The 17660-nt window shown below is 33.8% G+C and overlaps 1 protein-coding gene across 1 annotated transcript; it reads left to right on the top strand.

The window, feature by feature from the left end:
- Nucleotides 1-287: 287 nt before the first annotated feature.
- Nucleotides 288-4657, top strand: LOC146921386 (uncharacterized). The gene is made up of 2 exons (XM_085711293.1): nucleotides 288-1652; nucleotides 2546-4657. Exons 1-2 carry the CDS (start codon nucleotides 288-290, stop codon nucleotides 4655-4657), a joined length of 3477 nt encoding a protein of 1158 aa, XP_085567419.1.
- The last annotated feature ends 13003 nt before the right edge of the window (nucleotides 4658-17660 follow it).

Below are 17660 nucleotides of genomic sequence, written 5' to 3'. Positions count from 1 at the left end.
CGCGCCTTCTCTCTCTAAGAGCAAGGTTGTTACGATCCATAACGGTTTTGTAACCGTTTTTTCTCCGCTGCACTTTTCTTCTCCGATCATCATTTTGATCGGTGATTCTCGTTTTTCCGGTGTTGATTCTTGTTTTTCCACCGTGATTCTTGCTTCTTGTGGTTGTTTCAACCGTTTTTCGCCATTGATCACCTCTGTTTCACAAATTCTTTGCTTTTCTTCATCTTCTTCATTGAAGCTTTTCATACTATGTTTTTTCTGCAACTTGAATTCTTCATTGAATTTCCATGGCGCCTCGTAATTCCTCTCCTGATACTGAATCAGTTTACTTCGTTCATCCTAGTGAGAATCCTAATTCTCTTTCTATTACTCCTAAGCTCACTGGTTCCAATTACATTGCATGGAGCCGCACTGTTGAGCGTTCTTTGGGAACGAAGAATAAATTAGGTTTCATCAATGGTTCTATTCCAATGCCTGATGAAGATGACTTGAACCGTTCAGCTTGGGAACGTTGCAATCATCTGGTCCAATCTTGGCTCATCAATTCAGTATTTGAATCCATTGCACCAACTATTGTGTTTTGTGACACAGCTCTTGAGGTATGGCTTGACTTGAAAGAAAGATTTTCCAAAGTTGATCGTATTCGTATTGCAAATTTACGTTCATCCATTAACAACTTGAAGCAAGGTTCTAAGAGTGTTTTAGAGTATTTCACTGAAATGAAATCTCTTTGGGAAGAGTTATCTTCACACAGACCTATTCCCAATTGTGTTTATGTTCATCCCTGTCGTTGTGTTGCCTCTAGTACTGCTAAATATCATAGGAATGAAGATCAAATTATGCAGTTTTTAACTGGTTTAAATGATCAATTCTCTGTGGTAAGAACTCAAGTTCTTCTTCTTGATCCTCTTCCTTCTTTGAACAAAGTGTACTCTTTGGTTGTTCAAGAAGAGAGTAATCATGATTCTCTCACTTCATTAAGTGTGTCTGAAGACTCCTCTGTTCAGATCAATGCTTCTGATTCAAGGAAACCTCAAGGGCGTGGTAAAGGTTCCTATGGTAATAAACCACCTAGATTTTGCACTTTCTGCAATCGTACAAATCACACTGTGGACTTTTGTTACATGAAGCATGGTTACCCTAATGTTAATAGATCCATGCCTCGTGCTAATGCCAATGCTACTTGTCAAGAGGATATAGAAACTGGTGCTTCCTCTTCTTCTGGTTCAGGTGCTTCTGCAGGTTCTCCTTCTGCCGGTTTCTCTCAAGAGCAACTTGCTCAGCTTGTATCCATGCTACAACAATCAAATTTAGTTGTTTCAGCATCTCCTCCTTCACAAGCTACTTCAAATCATGTCACTTCCACCAGCATTGCAACACCTGATGCTTCTGCAGGTATATCTGCTTCTGTTTCTTCTTTCACAAGTAAATCTTCTTTTTGGCTCATTGACTCAGGTGCCAATGAACATATTTGTTGTGATCTTTCATATTTCAGTTCCTTTTATAGAATCAAACCTATGTATGTCTCTTTACCTAATGGTAACTTGGTTTTAGCTTATCATGCTGGCACAGTTTCTTTCAATTCCAAGTTTACATTGCACCATGTCCTTTATTCACCTCATTTTAAGCTCAATCTTATTTCTGTAGCCAAAGTATGTGAATCATTGTCTTGTTTCTTTCAATTTTATCTTGACAAATGTATCATACAGGACCAACAGTCTTTGAAGATGATTGGTTTGGCTAAACAAGTGGATGGCTTGTACAAGTTTTATCCTTCATGCAAAACTTCAAATAGAGTCACCTTCTATTTCTAGTGCTTCTTGCAATGTTGTTTTACCTTTCAGTTGTAATAAAAATGATCATTTTGTACCTAATGATGCCTTATGGCACTTTAGACTTGGTCATTTGTCTTATCAAAGACTTACCAAAATGTCTCTTTTGTATCCTGATATTACTTTTAATAATAAAGATACTTGTGATCTTTGTCATTTTGCCAAGCATAAGCATTTACCTTTTCCTTCTAGCTCTTCATATGCTTCTATCAATTTTGAGCTTATACATTTAGACATTTGGGGTCCTTTATCTGTTACTTCTGTGCATGGACATAGGTACTTTCTTACCATTTTAGATGACCATAGCAGATTCCTTTGGGTTATTCTTCTTAAAACCAAATCTGAAGTATCTAGTCATGTCCAGAACTTCATTCTCATGATTAAAAATCACTTTCATACAACCCCTAAGTTCATAAGATCTGATAATGGCCCTGAATTCAATTTATCTTCCTTTTATGCATCTCATGGCATTATTCATCAAAAATCTTGTGTTGAAACCCCACAACAAAATGGTAGGGTTGAAAGAAAACATCAACATATTTTAAATGTTGGTAGAGCCTTATTGTATCAATCCAAACTTCCACCATCTTTTTGGTCCTATGCTATTCACCATGCAGTTTTCCTTATTAATAGAGTTCCAACACCTATCTTACAAAATCACTCTCCTTATTTCATGCTTCATCATAAACTACCTAACATTTCTTTGTTCAAAGTTTTTGGATGCCTTTGTTATGCTTCCACATTACAATCTCATAGAACAAAGTTACAACCTAGAGCTAGAAAATCCATTTTCTTGGGTTACAAGGCAGGTTATAAAGGTTTCACCTTATATGATCTTCATTCCAGAGAAATTTGTCTCTAGGCATGTGACCTTCCATGAAAACCATTTTCCTTATCCTCATTCACCCTCTTCTACTTCACCTGATTGGGAGTATTTCTCTCATCAGTCTCCTTCTCCTTCTGTTGATACTTTTCCTTCACAACCTCCCATTTTTGATGACATTATTTCTCCACCTACTACTACTTCTTCTTCACGGCCTCCTCACATTGTTGAATCTGTCCCTTCCTCTTCACCTGTTGCTCCTTTTGTTCCCAGACATTCCACCAGAAACATTACTACTCCCTCTTATTTGCAAGATTATGTTTGCAATAACATTCATGCATCCACATATCCTATTTCACATTATGTTTCTCATCACATGTTATCTAATGCTCATTCTTCTTTTGTGTTGTCCCTTCACTCTCAATCTGAGCCCACATCATATGTTGAAGCAAGTAAATTTAATTGTTGGAAGAATGCTATGCAAGTTGAACTTCAAGCTCTTGAGAAAACTAGTACTTGGAAACTTGTGGATTTACCTCCAAATGTCAAGCCTATTGGTTGTAGATGGATCTACAAGATCAAATATCATGCTGATGGATCTATTGAGAGATACAAAGCTAGGCTTGTGGCTAAAGGTTACAATCAAATTGAAGGCTTGGACTACTTTGATACATACTCTCCAGTTGCTAAGCTTACAACTGTCAGACTTGTGATTGCCTTGTCTTCAATTCATAGCTGGCATATCCATCAACTTGATGTTAACAATGCCTTCCTTCATGGTGAACTACAAGAAGATGTGTACATGATAGTTCCTCCTGGCATTAAAACTGACAAACCAAATCAAGTATGCAAGCTTCAGAAATCTCTATATGGTTTGAAACAGGCTAGTAGGAAGTGGTATGAAAGACTAACTTCCACTCTCATGAATCATGATTACATTCAGGCTGCCTCTGATCACTCCTTGTTTGTGAAGAAAACATCATCTTCATTTACCATTCTTCTGGTTTATGTGGATGACATCATACTTGCAGGCAACTCTCTTCAGGAATTCAATCACATCAAAAGTGTTTTGGATTCATTGTTTAAAATCAAGGATTTGGGTCAGTTAAAATACTTTTTAGGCATTGAAGTTGCACATTCCAAAGCAGGAATTTCTCTATGCCAGAGAAAGTATTGTTTGGATTTACTTGATGATTCAGGCACTATGGGTTCCAAACCTGTATCCACTCCTTCTGATTCATCAGTTAAGCTTCATCATGATTCTGGTCCTTTATATGATGATGTTCCTACATATAGAAGATTGGTAGGCAGACTCTTATATCTTAATACTACCAGGCCAGATATCACTTTTATCACCCAGCAACTGAGCCAATTTCTTTCTAAACCAACTCAAGCTCATCATCATGCAGCTTTAAGAGTCTTAAAATATCTCAAGGGTTGTCCAGGCAATGGTTTATTCTTTCCCAGAAACACTTCTCTTGCTCTCCAAGGATTTTCAGATGCAGATTGGGCTGGCTGTCTTGACACTAGAAAATCCATTTCTGGTCAGTGTTTCTTTTTGGGAAGTTCTCTAATTTCATGGAGGACAAAGAAGCAGATTACTGTATCCAGATCTTCTTCTGAAGCTGAATACAGAGCTCTTGCATCTGCTACATGTGAGCTTCAGTGGCTTTTGTACCTTCTCAGAGATTTACATGTCTCTTGCAACAAGCTTCCTGTGTTTTATTGTGACAATCAGAGTGCCATTCATATTGCCTCTAACCCTGTGTTTCATGAACGGACAAAACACTTAGAGATTGATTGCCATTTGATCAGAGAGAAGCTCAATTCTGGTATCCTCAAGCTGCTTCCAGTTTCTTCTCAAGACCAAGTTGCTGATTTCTTCACAAAAGCATTGCTTCCCAAGACTTTTCATGCTTCGTTATCCAAGTTGGGTTTGATAAACATTTATCAACCTCCAACTTGTGGGGGGATATTACACAGTGATCTTGATATCACTTAGTTGTCCATTACTTGTTGCGCAAGTTACAGCTGCTAGGGTTTATATGCTCTATTGTATGCACATGATAGCTTACTATACTCCTAGCTACTTGTATATATACCAGTTGTAAATCTCATTTCATCAATAACAAATCATTTTACTTCCATTTTTCTTGTTTCCTAATAGCTATTAAAAAAGAGAAGACATTTTGGCTTGTTCAAAAAAAAAAAAATTAAAAAAGAGAAGACTTTGGTTGAACAATTGGAGAATTCGATCTTTGGAGATTTCTGGTATCTGGTTTTTAAGGTTGGAGAAGAAATGTCTGCTAGAAGATTATGCTGCTCAGCTATTCAGACCCTTCAACTTTTTTTTTTTGAATCAAGACATTCTATGTAGTTCCTTTTCGTTATTATGTAAAAAAAAGTAGGACTACCTTTGCATATCGTTTTCTTCTATGTTTTAGTTGGTTGTGGTTTTTTGCTTTTTTCCTTTTAAATGCACTAGTTTTCAATTTCAGTCATTAATAAAATAAGTTAAAGCTTTGCATTTTTACCTTTGAAATTATTATCTAGAGTTAAAGCAAAAAACATAAATATTGTAGGAGTTAAAGTAGCAATTTATAATAAAAAAAATTAAAGGATCAAATTGTAAAAAATAACTTAAAAGGACTATCTTGTTATAAACGTCTTAAAAATTTGATAGAGGTATTTGGTCAGAAGGACTTACTTGTTTGCAAAATATCATTTAGTACTACAAGTACTACTACTTAGTTTTAATTAATTGAATTAATTGATAAAGAAATTTTAACTAAATAAAAACATTTTACATGTGATATTAATTTTAAAAACAACTAACTATTGGGTAATAGTCAGATTTTTCCTTGAATGTGTAACGAGTAGGCACAATAGTCTCTCAATGTATTGAAATTTCAAAGTAGTCCTTGATAGTGCACTTTGTTAGTCAAAATAGGCATTGACATTTAAATGTTTCTTTAATATTGTCATATTAGTCCCTCAATATACTTATTATTATATCAGTCCTTATAAATACTTTCTTACTGTCATACCTGTCTATATATGAAAAAATTATTTTGAGGATTGAGAAATTATTTTAGCGTCATGTACTATTGAGGGATTAAATTAAAGATAAGGTCTATACAAAGTTTATAAAATGTATCATCCCTTATCTTACAAGTCTATTTTTTAAGGATGAGTTAAATTCAATATAAAAAAAAATTCTAATATGATATACAAGTCTATAAATTGTTGTCATACATCAATTATATCTAGCACCAAACCCAATTGTATTGGACGCAAGGGAGTGCATAAAACCAAGTCTTAGCGCCCATCAAGATACAAGCCGGTTTGTTTGGATGAGTTATAACCCATATAAATAACTAAGAACATGTTTAAAGGAAATACAATACTAACGATGATTAATGTCAAACATGCGTGGGAGGGTTGGATAGATCAACTGATTTGAATCCAGAGTTAAGGAAATGGAGCTCCAGGATCCAAATCCTGACAACGAGAAAAACCAATATAATAACTACAATACTAACATTTTCCATTCAAAATAATGTCAAGCATGCGTGCGGTGTCTTTAAGCTCGCTTAATACTAGTAATTCACGTTTTTCATGGGGAAAAAATTTATGTAGTTTTTTAGGCTGAAATAGTTTGCGCAATATATCTATACCAATATATAAAGGAGATTTATCTCTTTATTGGGTTGAACTTTTATTCGTCAATTTTACCCTCAAGTTACTATTAAAATAACTGTTGATATAATAAAAATGTAACGATTCTCTTAAAAAACGGGTCTCCTGCAAAAAAAAAAAAACATTTATAAACATAACAATATCTATACCAATATATGAAGAGAATACACCCACTTTTTGGGTTGGATATTTTTCTTCTCCAATTTTAGCCATTCATTTAAGCTATTTTATGATTTTTATTTAAATAATTAGCTAAAAAATTAAGTAAATTTCATTAAAATAGGAACAATATTATCCACAACAACAGGAGGAACGATCAACAACAATAGAAACAATATTGGACACTATAAAAATCAATATTTTCACCTCATGAAAAATATTGTGTTTTAGTGTACCATTTTTTCTTCCGGTTTGTTATTATTCATAAAAAAATATTGCTTATTCTAATGATTTAGCACTTCTGATTTCTCCATGAAAAAACTTAAAGAGAAATGCAAAGAAGTGAACTTGGACGAAACATTGAACAAAAGGGAAATAAGAAATCTAGATATCGATTAGCCGCATTCTATTCGTCCACTTTTTTCTTTGGAATATATCTTAAAGCCATGGATGAATATGAGTGTTAGTATGTTACATTATAACTATTTTTCCTTGGAATAAAATGAACCATGTTTTTCTTTTTTATAACATTTACTTGATTTTTACAATTCATGCATGATTGGACCATAAAAAGTTGAGGAGGTACCTTTTGTTAGACTTTGAAGATTTGAATCACTTTACCGCTGTGGACACCACAAGAAGAAGAATATATTTGATTTCCTATAATGATATTCCCAATTCCTATTGCCAAACATCCTGACTATGTTCATTTTTCAATGATATATAGAAGACTAACTTTATAAATGGCGACACAAACTTTCAAGTATCTTTGTACTTTGAACCCAATATCTGTCCTATATATAGAACATTATAGCTATGCATTATTTAGATGATAAGCTTTTTGTTGATTGTCTCTTAGAGTTCCTTTGAACGCTTCATGCATGAGAATATCTATCTATTTGGTCTAAAATCCATTAGAAAAGATAGTTCTTCTTAAATGAAGTGTTTGGGGGAACTCTTGGGTTCAACCAACACCTATATATACATCATCAAATACCAACAAGCTCCAGATTCAGGTTATCAATGTGTTTAGGACAAGTTTTGTGGTCAATTACAAATATGTAAGTAAATTAATGATTACGTTCGTTTTTAAGTTAATTTGAACTATAGACCTCGGAGTTAGAAGTTCTTAAAAAAATATATATATTTTGTGATGTACTCAAATGTCTTTATAAAAATCTAATGGAAAATGCTAACGAGTGCCCTTAGGGCAAGGACACTTGTTAAGAAATCTGATGAAGAAACTTTATCTTAGAAATTGTGCATTTGAAACTTAAAAAATTGACTTCTGTTTCTTTAAACTCATCAATTATTTCTATTTTGGTATTATTAACAAGTACCCTAGGAGCACTTGTTAGCATAACGCAAATCTAATTAGTAAATTATTTTTGTTTACTAGGTTTACTAGGGTTTGTAAAATCATTGTAATTTTTCTTATTTGTTGGAATTCCAAAAAGCAGTAAACTATCTTAGGATTTGATGAGGTTTGATGAAACTGTTCCCTGTATCAGGATTTGATCCAAGCAAGACATTGCACCCTCTTAATTTTCATTGCTTATTGTCCAAGCTTAGTCTACTTGACTACTATAAGCCTCAGCTTAAGGGCTGGGTCAAGATATGTTGCAAATCACAGTGACTTGCACAACAAGTTCTTGCTTTAACAAACTTTGATGCTACGTTATCATCTAGATGAAAAATCAAAAAATTCTCACTCCATTGTTCAACACCTATCTCGCAATTTATTCTCTCAATTCAGTTTGTTTGTAGGAAACAACGAAAATTAATGTATAAAAATCATAATATTTAAAAATGCATTATAATTAGTAGCTAACATCTCATATTCTCGATCACATTAGTCTATTTCAAAAGTCTAACATCTTCTTATTAACAATTAAGAACGGGTACATGTTTTAAAAAAAAGAAAACATAAAATAATTTTACAAAAGATAACGAGACCTTATAAGGTGAATAAATGGGGTGTCCAAGATTCGAACTCTGACCTTTACATATAATAATGCATTGTTCTTGCTAACTGAGTTATGCTTGCGGGAACAAATCTTATTAATTTTAATAAAATAGTTTTATGAACTTAATTTATTTATTTTTTACAAGAGAGGGCCGAAGCCCAATAGTTTTATGAACTTGATTTTTGCTCTCCATCCAGCACTTTTCACTCGCGCCCTGCAGCCATGACGAAAATATCCCTTGCGTGAGTTAAGTCACGCTGCGTGAGTTAACTCACGCTGGTTTTGTTTTGACATATTCACAATGTTTCAAAGTTGGAGCATGAGTTTATGGTGTTGGCTTCCACTTATAACATGTTTTGCATTGTATTCAAGGTTGAATAATGTTTCATCATTACCTCCCACCGCCAATTCTGCCACTGTTAGCAGGTCCACATCATGAATGCTATAATGAATGATGTTGAATGGTGCACAAACCAATGGTTAGTTGAGTGCACATGCTGTGTTGAATTGGCAACTTACATGAATACATTTTATGATGTTGTGATAATAAACCTTTCTAACAAATTCCAACACGTAAGCAATAAACCTTATGAATATGCAAAAACAAAACAGTGTGAATATGCAAAAACAAAATCTGCGTGAGTTAACTCACGCAGCGTTAGTTAAGTAACGCAGAAATTAACACTTGCGCGACTTAACTAACGCAAGGGTATTTTCGGCATGACTGCAGGGTGCGAGTGAAAAGTGCTGGGTGGAGAGCAAAATTCTATGAACTTTAAAAGTATGATATTGAAATTTGTCATTACGAACCTCGGTATGTGTCAGACTAGCCTTGCACCGGTTATATGACAGAGCCTTACACTGGTTATATGTACAATATGTATGGTGACTCCAAGCTCACTATAAATTAGTTCACTCTCAATTGCTATACCTTATTTATCATGCATGCTAAAGTGGATATGCATAAAGGTGTTCGTGGTGCGGTTTGAATATGTTTTGATGCAAAATTTTATCTTATTCTAAATAAAATTTACATATGGTTGGTTCAGTTTGGTTATTTAAAAAATAAATAAAAAATTGGATCCTATACAAAGTATGTTCTTTAATTTGGATCGGTTTTGAATATTTAAAATGCATCATAAATTTTTTTTTTATTAATACTTATTAATATGTTGTATTGTTTTCAATTGAGTCATATAATTATGTTTTTTCCCTAAATCAGACAATTTCATAGGTGTTTTGGTTTTTTTTATTGATAAATAATGTAATTCAGCAAGCAAGACACATGTGTATGATTTTTGGAAGACATAAAATGAAGATGATCAAGGTTCAATCATGCTTTTAAAGACATAACGAGCCGAAAAAGGAAAACACTCAAAAAATGGAAAGAAAAAAAAAAGGAAAAACCTGCATCTGAGGGTGAGGCCTCGGGCCCCATGGGACAAGGAGAATTTTCTCTCTATCAGTTGTCATGCGCCCTGTGCATTATGTGAAAAACAACATTTTGTTGTTTTTTCCATATGGATTGGGGGACAAAGCCCATGATTTTAACCCAAACCAAGCAGGAAATATGCCTATAAATAGAGTTCCTTCTGCACATAAATATGTATTCAGAACTTGGTGGTTCAAGTGGAAGGCAAAAACTTGAAGCATCAAGAAGGAGTCTCACATCTCCTCAACTTTTGTTCTTGAATATGTTTTATTTCTTTTTGATTATGTATTTTGTTACCATGAGTAACTAAACACCTATTGATTAGGGTTCTAAAATGAACCTCTATTTTTTTTGTTGGGTTTTTTAACGCAAGTCATTTATTCACTTATGATCTGAGTTATATTTAATTTTCATTTGTTTCATGCTTAATGCTTTCGTTCACTAAGGAGTGTGACATACCTAGCCCACTGACTGAACTTAGATTGGGGTTGAAAGGATAATCTTACTTTGATCATAATCATTTCATATGAATTTTATTCCAATGTCTTTAATTTATTAGGGATAATTAGGTTATGAGGTTAGATGCTAAGATTTGTGTGCGGTGTCACGGTGTGGTTATGTTAGATGACAATTTAAGAATTTCAAAATTTGTCTCATTTAAATTACCTATGAGAGTATAAGTTTGCACTTTAATAGTAATATCAATGTGTATGGAAACCTACAGTAGTGACGACCCTTTACCGTATTGCATTTATGACCATTAGGGTGATGAAGAGCAACATGACACCTAGATGAATTTTGTTCCACAAAGTTAACCACTTTTATATGATCCTTTATTCATAATTGATAGACACATTTCCTTTCAGTCCAACAAAGAGGTGTGGGGATTCGAAGAATCCTAATCACCGCTAATCTTCTGAATCAAACATTTTTCATTAGTTTTACTATTGAATCAACGCTCCTTGTGCACTCAAACAAAACTTGCAAACTTCCCCCATTTTACTGCTTTTATAATAAGTTTGGAAAAATTCCTATTCGAAACAACAATCTTTGTGAAAACGATAACTTACTATTATATTACTTGGAACGATTTGATGAACTTGTCAAATTTGTCATCACATAACTTTTGAGAAGTAAGGATTTTTCAAAGGTAGCCAGACACTACCTCCTCCAACCTATTCAACTCATCTTCTTGTAATAATAATCCCTCTAACACCTTATAGCAAGATTTTGCCGAAAACTTCTTCATCCTCTTGTATCCACCACCACCACCACCATGTGCCTTCCTCCTCTCCACGCATAAAACTTGAATATCCCCTGACAAGAAAGAAATTAACTCACATCCTCAATTAAGAGGTTGTCTACACCAAATTAGGTTCAAAGAGACAAGACAACCACTCCACGACCTAATATCTCCCACCCTCGTATTTTTTTTTTTAATTTGAGATGGAGTATAGACAAGGAAAAGCACATAGAGAGGTGAAGTTTCCCACCCAACTATTCTTCAGAAATCCAGTACTCTCTCTATTTCTCAGTTTTCTCATCACCCTTTGTTTGAACCAATGTGAATCCACCGTCTGTTCTAAGACATCAACTCCTTCCTCCACATTGAATTCAATGGTGGCTGTAACGCCCTACTTTTATTATTTATTAATTTATTGAGATTAAATGTCTTTTTATAATTTAGTCGATTTATTTTGATGAGTGATATTTTGTTATGTTATATGTTGGTATTTACTAGTATAATATATATGTTATCTGGTGTAGAAATAGATTTGTTATTTGGTGTAGAAATATATTTGTTATTTGGTGTAGAGATATATTTATTATTTGGTGTATTATTATTATTAAGTGGGGGAGAGATATAATTATTAGAAATAATAAGATAAAAAGGGAGAAGAGTAGTTTTGGATTGTAAGAGTAATTAGGTTAAGAATATATATAAGGTTAAGAGTCAGTAAGAAAAGAAATTAGAAAGAAATATCAGAACACGTAAAATTTTGGAGAAAGAGGAGAAAGAGGAGAACTCAGAGAGAGAACCCTAGGAACGAAGAACGCTGCTTTTGATTTCAGAAAAACAATCTAAGGTAAGGGTGGGATTCATATTCTCTAATCTTAAGTATGTTTTTCTGAAATTGGGTTTGACAAAAGTTGTTGGTTGTGAATTTTGGGGATTAGGGTTAATCTTATGTTGTTGTTCATAGCTTTGTTGTTTGAGAAATTAGGTCTTTGAATTATGAATTTAATTGTTGAAAGTACATGAATTTCCCATGAATTGTTGTGTTGAATTGATGTTCAGGTCTTAGAATGATCATAGGCAATGTTCCCTATCAAATTTGGGGTTTGGGTGATTGAAAATTGGGTTTTTGGGGTGAAAAATGGTGTAAAAATCGTAACAGCCTGTGCCAAATCGTGCTCCGATTTTGTCAAATCGTACTCCGATTATTTACGAATGAAAATGCTAATTTTGACCCAGAAAATCGTGCTCCGATTTTCCAAATCGTACTCCGATTTGACAGCATCCCTGTTTCGCGTTCTTGCGTCTTTTTCACCCATTTCTGTTCCGAACTGGCTTTTGGTGTAAACATGAAAGTTGTAGATAATTGAGTTAGCTTTCTAGTGGCTTTCGTTTGGCTTGAAAATGATTTTTAGATCTTAAGATATGAAGAAAATACTCTAAGGAGGTCTTAGTGAAATTTTATGAAAACTAACCCAAAACTTATAGATTGTCTCCAAACTTCAAAGTTTGAGTACTATGAGTTTAATTAAGATGTTTATAAGCATTTAATCTATGTTGTGATGAATCTAACTTGGTTTGACATGAATATCTTTAATTGATGAATTACTATATGAAGGCATATGTTGTTAAATATGATGATATAAGATGTTGTCTATGATTGATGAGTTATGATAATGCCATGCGAAGATGTTGTTGTTTTGCTGTTGTTGACCATTAATGTCATAAAGTCGTATATGTCGGTCTAAGTTGTAAAGTTGTAAGATGTCGTCCAAAGTATTGGAGTCATATAAGATGTTCATGATGTTCAAGATGTTTAGGATGTAAGATGTTGAGTCCATGCACACTCAATTAAGTTGAGGGCTTGATGCTCTGGAGCTTTTGCTCAAATACGTTGGGGGCTTGATGCTCTGGAGCTTTTGCTCAAATACGTTGGGGGCTTGATGCCCTGGAGCTTTTGCTCAAATATGTTGGGGGCTTGATGCCCTGGATTGGTACCACATGCATTTGCATTATTGAGATGATTTAAGATAATAAGAGTTGCATAGTCGAGTTGAAGTTGCATAGTCGAGTTAAAGTTGCATAGTCGAGTCAAAGTCGTCAAGTTGATTAAGTTTATTTATGAAGTTGATGTTGATGAATGATTATGAAGTTGTTTATGATGATGCCATGATGCTACATGATTATTATTATGATTTGTTGATGATGTTTATGATGATGTTATGATGCTATATGATTATTATTATGATTTATTGATGATGTTTATGATGATGCTATGATGCTACATGATTATTATTATTATTATGATAATGTTTATGTTGTTAAATGTAATTGATGAATTATATGCTTATTATTATTGAATGTGAAATCTCACCCCTTCTGCTTGAAAATGTTGCTCTTCGTATGGGTAACTTGCAGGTAACCAAGATTAGTTGCGGTCATGAGTGGACTCCGCACAAGTGTGTGTGTCTTAGGTGCTCTGATACGTAACGGGATGGTAATTTTGTCATTGTTTTCCGTTCCTTACGTATTACTTTATGAATTTTTCAAGAATTATTATTGAACTCAGATTTTATGAGAATTTATGTTGAAGCCCTTGTGCCAAAGATTATTTAAGATGTTGAACTATTCCGCTGCGAAGTTTTAAATATTATGTTGTTGGATTTTGAAGGATTAATATTTATTATGCCGTTTATGATTTTAAGAAAAGAATGTGACATTCCGTTTATGATTGAGAAACTCTGATTTTTATTATGAAATTTTTATGTTGGGAAAACGGGATGTTACAGTGGCCATAACACTTCATCCATATCCTCAAAACCATCTGTACTAGACATGTTCTTGCTACTAAAACCATCTTCCATAGCGGTAGATCATCTTGAAGTAATCGTCAACGCCATTTTGCAAGAAGGCTCAATTTCATCAACTTCACATCTTTAACTCCCAATATTCCCTTACATTTAGGTTGACAAATCTTCCTCCACCTAACCCAACTAATTTTTCGGCCACCTCTCACACCTCCCCAAAGGAACTGTTCACATTTAATATTGACTATCGATTTTACTACCCTTGCCAGTATTCTAGAGAACAAAAGGTAGATAATGGGGATCAAATTCAATACTGGGTTAAGAAGAACAATAAGCCCGCCTAAACTCACATATTTATTTCCCCAAGAGTCTAGTCTATTTCTCAATTGTTTCAACAAAAGCTCCCAAGTTGAAATCTTTCAACGATTTGCACCCACCGATAACCCTAAAAAAAATAAAATTGATTTTTCCTTCGCTACAATTCATAAAATTACAAGCCATCTCCATAAATATGGAGGAAACACTTATGCCTGCCAATCACCTTTTGCGAAAATTAACTTTCAAACCCGATACCATCACAAACCCTCTCAACAAAGCCTTCCACATCCAATGATTATCAACCGTAGCTTCGCCTATACACAAAGTATTGTCTGTAAATTGTAAATGAGATACTAATGTTACTTCTCTTGACGTAATTCATCATCAAACAATAACACCTTTGGCCATTAATAAAAACAAAAATGGGGCCAAATGATCTATTTGCTTAAGACCTCTTTGAACACTAATTTCCATCATTGGACTTCCATTGACAAGAATAGACATATTTCCCTAAAGTGCACACACTTTATTTCAAGGGACCCATTTATTACACAAGTCAACTCTTTCCATCATATACTCCAAGAATCCCCAATCTACCGAATTATAGGTTTTTTCAAAATTCATATTTAAAATCAAACATATTCTCCCTTTGTCCCTTTTGCCAAATCCACCACTTTAGTTTCAACCATCACCCCGTCCACCAAATGCCTACCTATAGAAAAGGATGATTAAGAAGTTGAAATAAATGAATTCATCACTTTTGCTAGCCTTGTATCCAAAACCTTGGAATAGCGATATTGGGCGATAACTCTTCAAGGAAATAGGTATTTCATTTTCTGGCTTAATGTCACAAAGTTAGACAAAACACTTTTTGGGAGTCTTTCGTTGCAATAAAATTGATCAAAAATTATCTGAATTTCATGTTTCAAAATATACCGAAAAATTCTTAAAAAAAACATTTTTGATTAAAACCATCGGATCCCGAGCTTTTATGTCTGTCACTTTCGTTGACCACCACCTAAATTTCTCTCAATGAGAACGGTGCAATCAATCCTCTATTATTCGAAAAGGGTGTAGAAAGGCTCCCTAACCAAAGTTGGTCGCTCCCGTCTACTTTGCTCAACTTGCCTCTTAAAATACAAGGGTTTTACAGCAACATGGGTCTTGAATAGGGATGTTAATGGGTATCCATGGGTACGGGTATCCGTCTCCGTCCCGTTGGATAAATATGGTACCCGTTCCTGTCCCCGTACCCGTGCAGGTATCTCTATAAGGGTAATCCACGAGTATTTAGATACCCACATATGATATTCGCAAGTACCCATGAATTTTTGAATTATTTTTTTTTTGTACAAACTTCAAATTACCTACAGATTCATGCATAACATATTCCATTTAAATTTCATAATTCATACCATAATCCAACAAAAATCATGATTCTTACATAACCCCAAGCAAATTCAGCATACCATAATGCCCTAAAAGGCTGTTATAATATATATTACCAAATGAAATATTAGTTTATTCCTCTAAAATTAAAAAGCCCTAAATTCTAAAATCACAAACAACTAATCATGCTGAGGAGAAGAAGGAAAAAAAAAGAGATGAAGGAGAAGAAGAAAACCTGGCCGCAAAAGCAGAGGAGAGGAAGATAAATTTTTGAAAGAATTTTGAGAGAAAGAACAGAGAAGAGTGGCGTACACATAGTAAATTAGGTTTTTTTTTTTAGACACCAAACTCTTGTATATATACACATGAATATTTTAGTAATTACTTAATTTATTAACGGGTACGGATACCCGCGGGCACATGTATCATCAAAACCGTGTCGTAATGGGTAGTTAAATATCCGTTTATTATACCCGCAGGTACGCGTTTAGCTATCCGTCCCGTGCCCATGATACCCGCGGGAACCGATTTTTTCGCAACCCCAAGTCTTAAAATCATGTTATGTAAACATGGAATATATCTAAAGCCATGGATGAATATAAGTGTATGTTACATCGACTATAGTCTATATATGCTTTTCTTTGGAATATAATCAACCGTAATTTTATTGATAATTAATATTTACTTGAATTTTACAATTCATACATGACTGGACCATAAAAAATCGAGGAGGGACCTTTTCTTCCATTTAGAAGATTTTAAGCACTTTACCGTTATGGGACATCACAAGAAGAATATTTTTTCGTTTCATTCACATTGTCAAACATTGTGACCATGTTCATTTTTCATTGATTGAAATGTAAATTTATGCATGGCAACACAAATTTTGACGTATCTAACATTGATAGAAAAATAACTTCAATGATAATATGTAAAATTATTACTCTACTTTTCCTTGGAAGAATATTTACTGTATTTTTTTTATAACATTTACTTGATTTTTACATTTCATACATGACAGGACCATCAAAAGTTGTGGTGGTGCCTTTTGTTAGATTTTTAAGATTTGAATCACTTTACCGCTATGGACATCACAAGAATAATATATTTGATTTCATATAATGATATTCTCAATTCCTATGGCCAAACATCCTGACTATGTTCATTGTTCACATATATTTGTACTTTGAACACGATATCTTTACTATATATAGAACAATATAGCTTTGCATTATTTAGTCAAGGAAGCAAGCTAGTGAAGTAGATCTAGCTGATAAGTTTTTTGTTGATTGTCTCTTAGAGTTCCTTTGAACGCTTCATGCATGAGACTATCCATCTATTTGGTCTAAAATCCATTAGAAAAGATAGTTCTTTCTTCTATGAAGTGTTTGGGGGAACTCTTGGGTTCCACCAACACCTATCCATCATCAAATACCAACAAGCTCCACAATCAAGTGCTCAAAGACTTTAGGACAAGTTGTGTGTTCAATTACCGAATATGTAAGTAAATCAATGATTACTTTTGTTCTTCATTTTTTATTATTATAAAATTCTTTTTTCACTAAAAATGATAAAGGTTGACCTTTGAACCATTTTTTAAGAGTCCATATCAGACACACCTCTAATAAAATTCTGTGTTTTTGTGATGTACTCACATCTATTTATGCTAGAATTACTAATAAAATGGTCTAACTTTACTTTTTATGAAAATGTAAGTAGTAATTTTTTTTGGTTTTCAAACCGGGGAGGGTGCATACATGAAAATCAAATAACGATTATTGATTTTTCCAGGTAGTTCTCGTATTTGTTGGAAATCCAAAAGGCAGTAAACCATCTCTATATCTTCTTCATAAGCAAAGTATAGATCTCTAGCAGCTCAGACATGTGAGCTCCATTGGCGTAGTTATTTGCTGGGAGATCTACAAATGACTCGGGAGAAAACTCCAACTCTCTATTGTGATAGACAAAGAACATTCCATATTGCTTCAAATTAAGTG

Source organism: Medicago sativa, chromosome 5 (assembly GCF_051527215.1).
Source record: "Medicago sativa cultivar Bolivia chromosome 5, Bolivia_mono, whole genome shotgun sequence".
Lineage (NCBI taxonomy): Eukaryota > Viridiplantae > Streptophyta > Magnoliopsida > Fabales > Fabaceae > Medicago > Medicago sativa.
The sequence above is the reverse complement of the archived record's forward strand: the minus strand, read 5'-3'. Positions and strand labels throughout refer to the sequence as shown.

Bases quoted from the DNA above. Each gene is read 5' to 3' on its own strand.
- LOC146921386 (XM_085711293.1), top strand. From the start codon at position 288: ATGGCGCCTCGTAATTCCTCTCCTGATACTGAATCAGTTTACTTCGTT. The intron at 1,653-2,545 runs GTATGTGAATCA...CTTTGTTCAAAG, and splicing joins ATCTTATTTCTGTAGCCAAA to TTTTTGGATGCCTTTGTTAT.